The 6,000-nt window shown below is 44.4% G+C and overlaps 1 protein-coding gene across 1 annotated transcript in view; it reads left to right on the top strand.

Moving 5' to 3' along the window:
- The first annotated feature begins 763 nt into the window (after positions 1-763).
- The window catches only part of RAB28 (RAB28, member RAS oncogene family), a 64,770-nt gene continuing 59,533 nt past the window's right edge, over positions 764-6,000 (top strand). Inside the window, exon 1 of the mRNA XM_041477066.1 lies at positions 764-2,241. Coding sequence (XP_041333000.1) covers positions 2,164-2,241 — 78 coding nt within the window. The 5' untranslated portion in view covers positions 764-2,163. The remainder of the gene's footprint in view (positions 2,242-6,000) is intronic.

Genomic DNA, 6,000 nt, shown 5'->3' with positions numbered 1-6,000 from the left:
TTCGTCTAAATGATTATCTGAAGTGGAAAATAATGAAGAACACATTAAATTTGATTCAAAGTATGGAGTGACAAAGGTGTGTGTCTTGTTTTCCATTAGAATTTAATGTACTTTATGGTGTATCTTCCCCTCTCCTTTTTTTAAAATTTTTTTTTCCAGAATGCCATTGGAAAAGAATTTAGCCTCAATTATGCAATTACATGAATACATGATCAATAAGGAGCCTTCTTGATCCAGCTGAGGACTGAGTAAAACAGTGTACTTGTAATATTGGAAATTTCAGATATACATTTCATAAAGAAAACCTGAAAGAGACTGAAACAGGTATGATTGCTATTCAGACATGATACAAAGTTGTTCTAAAAATTCTTAGCTTGTTATTGAATCCATTAAAATACATCTATTAAAAGAGTTCCAAATGTCTCTGTTCAAACTGTCATAAAAACAATGCCCAAAGAATTGTTGTCACTCATACTGGAAAAATATGTCAAATAGAGGCTTGAAGAAATTTGGTACTATTGGATATCATTATTAATGACTTTTGAATAGAGCGTGTGGTTCTTAGACTTCCAGATATAAGCAAGCTGAGATGGTTGGCACGCATTTTGGAGGAAAACATCATAAATAAAATTTTATTGACAAATGTTGCAAGTATCCTGAAACAGGATTAAATTCAGTGGGGAAAAGCAGAAAGCACTACAGTCAAACAGAAATAAAACTTCAACATGTATGAAACCCCAATAACAGGAGAGCATCCAGAGGCTCTGAGTAAATCAGGATTCGTATGAGTCAGCAATGTCATACTGTCAAGAAAACAAACATCATACTGGGATATATAAACAGAAGTCTCGTACACAAGACACATGAAGTAATACTTCCACGCTGCTCAGTATTCCCAGGGCCTCAACAGAAGTACTGTATCCAGTTTTTGGCACAGTACTGCAAGAAAGTGGAGAGGGGCCAAAGGAAAGCAACAAGAATAATCAGAAGTCTAGAAAAGACAACCGAGGGAAAGACTGACTGAAGAGGAGTTGTTTAGTCTATGGGAAAGATGACAGGCTGAAGGGACATTGGCAGTTTTCAAACTCAGGGAAGGATGATGCAAAAGAGGAGGTTATAGTCCGTTCTCCCTGGCTATATAATGTATTTTATATGTAATAAAGTAATGGTCTAAAATTCAGCGAGGGCTACCTTGACAAGTTTTCTTACTGATTGCTTATATGGATAGAAAAGTTCTGACACTGTGTAAGAAAGTGGAGGAGTCCCCAGAACTAGGATTGTTCGGCCTGCAGAAAATAAGGCTCCAGAGTGACCTTACTGTACGGGCCCTTGCCTACCCCCCTAAAGGGGAGATGAGAGCCAGAAAGGGACTTCATACACCTGCATGCAGGGATAGAACAGGGGCGATGGCTTTAAACTGAAAGAGTGCAGGGTTAGATTAGATATCAATAAGAAATTGTTCACCGTGAGGGCGCTGAGGCCCTGGCACAGGTTGCCCAGAGAAGCTGTGGCTGCCCCAGCCCGGCAGGGCTCCCAGCCAGGCTGGACGGGAGCAACCCGGTCTACAGAAAGGTGACCCTGCTCATGGCAGGGGTGTTGGAATGAGATGATGTTTAAAGTCCCTTCCAACGCGAGCCATGCAGTGACTATGATTTGCCTGCCATAGCTATTTATTTAGCTGCCCCACGCAGCGGCCACCCTCCGCCGCCCCGGCCAGCCCCAAACGAGGCTGCCCCGTCCCTCAGCGGGGGCGGCCGGGCCGTAGCCCCGCCCCCGCCCCGCCCCCCGTTGCTTGGTTACCGCGCAGGGCGTCACTGCGGGGCCCGAGCCACCGCGGAGCGCGGCCGACGGTCGGGCTGAACCATCTTCCGATCCTGTGGGGGAAGAAGTGGGTGTGTCCCGAAGCAGCAGCTGGACTTGTTGCTGTAGCTCCCGCCCTCAATTTACCGTTTACCTCCTTCTCTCAGCCCCGTCGGTGGTTTCGCCCCGCGCGGACCATAGCGACGGAGGGCGCGCCGAAGGAAGATGGCGGTGGTCGCTGCACCGTTGCTGCCGGCTTCGTGAGCGCGGCGCTCGCACTTCTCTCTGTCCCGTCCTCGCTCCTGCACCCCGCTCCTCCCGGCTGCTCGCAGCCTCTTCTTTCTCGCCGGGGCCGTAGAGATTATGTCGGACTCGGAGGAGGAGGAGAGTCCGGACCGCCAGCTCAAGCTGGTGGTGCTGGGGGACGGCACCACTGGCAAGGTCAGTGCCGGCCCCGCCGGCAGCTCCTCTCCCTCGCCTCGGTGCCCCGAGTCCCTTCGCGGCCTTCCCTCTCAGGCTGCTCCTGGCTCTGCTGCTGAGGAGGGAGCAGCCCGCGGCGGCTTCCAGTCTGTCGCGGAGCCGCTGTCGCGATAGCTGGCTGGCTGCTGCCCCTCGGCTCCAGGCCCCGCGCGGGAGACGCGGGCTCTTCCCGCCGGCATCCGCGCCGTGCCCGGCAGCCAAACCTTCTGACGGGGCTTCCGCACCCGCGCAGGTATCGCCAACAAAAAGACGTACACGACTGTAATCCAGTTTTCTTGAGCCGTAAGCAAAGGAGCGGCGAATAACGTAATTGGTGTTGTGCTGACGGAGTTTCCCAGGGATCCCCGTGCGCTGCCGGTCGCGCCCTGCAGGCAGGAGCTGCTCGGCCGGAACAGCCCAAAGCCGTTCTCGGTGGCTGCAGTGCCCCGGGCGTGGAGGGCTGGGGTCGGGCCGGGCTGAGTTCGCGGCTCCCCTCCAAAGGGACGAGCAGGGAATGTCGCTTAGCTGGGTCTGCAGGCGCCCTTCGTTTCGGATACAGGGCTACCAACCTCCCGAGCTGGATAGAACAGTTTGCATCTTGCATATGTTTTATGCATCTGTGCGTATGCATAGATGCATAGTGGAGTTACTGTTCCAGAGTTTGGAAAGGCACTGTTAGGTCTGTTTAGTTTTCGTTTGTAGCTTTTATGTTTCTGGGCTTTTTTTCCCCTATCTGTAATCACCATCATGAAATCCTGTTTATAAAAATTTATTTATCAGCAATAATCAAAACAATCAAACAATAATCCAACAAATTTCTCTTTGTAAAAGAGAAATTTTGACAAGGAGTGACCAAAGAAGGCAAAAGAAAGACTGCTTTCTTAACCATTTAAAATAGTCACTGATCTTAACTATTCCCTTAAACATATCGATTGTCATATGTAGCCTGAATAATTTTGTGAAAATATTGAAACACCTGAAAATAGTAAATTTATTGTATGATTGAAGTATACAGTTCTTTCCTCTGTTGTTAACTTTTGAAACTACAAGGAGAAGAAATTCTGCTTGCTTTACAGTTCATATGAAAAGTGGAAATGTTCGTAGAGCTGATTTAAATTAACTGCCTTACATTAATAGGAATAAGCTCTAAGTGAAAGTACATGTGGTTTTGCTCTCTTACTTATTCAGAGCTCTAGAAAGAAACAAAACATTTTTTTTTGTCTCCAGTGATTCTAAACCCAGTCTGAAGTGGTATTGTGTTCATCCGAGTCAGTAGATGGGCAATTCCAGCCAGCTGTGCGATGAGAGCATAATAAATGCACAGCATTGACAGCTGAAGTGCTGCTTCACGGGTAGCATTTCCCAGGAGTTTTCCATTCAAACTGAAGAATTCTTTCACTACTGCTGTTGAGCAGCTTGTGGCAAGACCTCTCGCCAAGCGTGGATTTTCAAGCATTCTTGAGTTTTGATGTATATTCCTGTTGGTTCCTACCTCTCTCACAGGAGCTGCCACTCAGTGCATTTCCTGCTGACTCTGGGAATCTCAAGCTTCCATGGCAGGTTCTTGGGCACGAGCAGCAGCAACATTCTGGTGGGCTGCTTTTCCTCCCGTCCCCCCTAGATGATGCTGTAATAGAGGCTCCTTCCCACCATCCCAATGGCCTGGCAGCACTCACAGATTTATTGTAAAGTCTTGTAAAAATAAAGAAGCAGTTGGGTCATGGAATGGAAGGATAAAATGTACCTACTATTATTTTTTACCTCAGAAGACTAAATTATTGAGGTTCCTCTCTTTTGTTGTCTGGTCGTTCCGCTTACTTGTTGAAACCTGTGTATGTCTGTGTTTTCAACTCTTAAATTGCCTGGCTCTCACATCTGGTTCACAGCTGGTCTTTACACACATGCATACTTATCTCCCTTTTACTGTGCAAGGTGTTGGCTTTTCTCTTCCTGTTACTCTGGGATCATGAGACAGGAGTGTGTAGAAAATGATGGGATATATTTGAAATACTGTATCTTGTGTTTAGTGTGAGGTGTTAATATTTGGCTTCTTTTGCCCCCTCTTTTCCAAAACAACAACAACAAAAAAATTGTTGTTGTGGGTCAGGTGGAAACTTGCTGTTTTTCCTCACTCATTGCTTAGAAGCAATGTGACTCGGGTTCTGTGCAAGGATTGGTAGCAGCTTAAAAACAAATCAGTTCAAGCTAATGTTTGTACTTACACTAGCTAGGAATTGCTCTATCCATGAAGCAAGGGTAGGCATGCTGTGCTTGTATTAATTTGTTTTGAGGTGGTTGAATTGATAATTAGATACGTAGAATTTTAAGGATAGCAATAAGTGCTGCTGGAGCAAACAAAAGTAGAGGAGAGTAAAAGTGGAAAAAGGCATAAGAGAAGTGAGACAGAGTAGCATCTGTAAAACTCCTAGGGTAAAATAGAGATGGTAAGGTCATGGTGAACTGTGGAAAAGCAAAATTGAGGGAAGCAAGACAGGTTAGTCAGAAGATAATAGAAGATGATTTTAATGAACTAGACAGACTAGGAAAACAATCTAAAAAGCAATCAGAAGTGGGGACAATGTGAGATGAAAAAAATCCAGCAATTATTAATAGCAGTTGGCTTTTGGATTTTGAATGTAGGAAGGACATATATACACACAGCAGCCTTGCATGTCTAGGTTTTAAATCAACCCACTCTTCCTGGGCCAAAATGATTTTGCATTAAAATAAACCAACATTACTAGTATGGATTGAAAAAAAAAGATGTTATGATCCAGATATTTCTACTCTTTTTCTGCATAGATTGGTTTAATACTGAAATATACAAGGATGCTGATTTGAGATAGAATATTATGATTTGCTAATGTTGAAAAAGGTTTTGGGCCTCTGGAAGTAAATCTCAGAGCTGTTAATGGAAAGGGAGGTCCTGAAAAATAGGTGTGCTGAGGTTCTGTTTATCTGCTATCTGTTGTAACTGGAACTAGAGTATGGTAGCAGAAACATCCTACCTTTTCCTTCTGGTAACAATGGATGATGAAAATGAAATAATGAATGCTCAAGCTGGTATGGGAGTTGCAGGAGCTAAAACATAGGCTGGCATAAAAAGTAGTGTCCTGCTTACTTTAGGATTTTTTAGTATAGCAGATTTTTAAGCATTGTGCCAATTCTGAATTGTCTTGTTACACTTGGACTCAAAAACTTCGTAGATGGTGACCAAGATATTGTTGTCACTGTTGAGTCTTGCAAATGGAAAATTGAATGAAGTGTGCTGTGCAGATTGGCCCAGCTGCATCAAATAGATCTACATCAGATGTCAAGAAGTTATGATAATTTTGTCTTTTTCAGTGAAGAAAGTTTCATCAGTAGTTAGCAGTGGGGTGGAAAGACATTAGCTTGGACAGTTACGTTTTTTTATGGTAGTTAAAGCATTTTGTTATTTAGCCTAGTGTTTGTTTTAGTTTTGTTTGTCCTAAAATTCTTACCAATAAGATAGGACATGACTGAGGGATGAGTGTAGCTGTGCTTGGATAGTGGCATTGATGTTCTAGAATGGAGTGAGAGAAAGGATGTGGTTTTTGGAAAGTAGATTTTCAATTTGTGGCTAAAGTTCGTGTGTGAATGGAAATCCGTGGCTTCAGAAGTACGTGCTTGCATCTAATTGAATTTTTGGCTTAGTTTTCTTTCTTACAACTCTGATACTACACTTTGGCACTGCTTTCTCAAAACGTAATTCTATAGGAC

Source organism: Pyrgilauda ruficollis, unplaced genomic scaffold (genome assembly GCF_017590135.1).
Source record: "Pyrgilauda ruficollis isolate IOZ18807 unplaced genomic scaffold, ASM1759013v1 scaffold1, whole genome shotgun sequence".
NCBI classification, from domain to species: Eukaryota; Metazoa; Chordata; class Aves; order Passeriformes; family Passeridae; genus Pyrgilauda; species Pyrgilauda ruficollis.
This window is presented reverse-complemented; position numbering and strand designations above follow the sequence as displayed.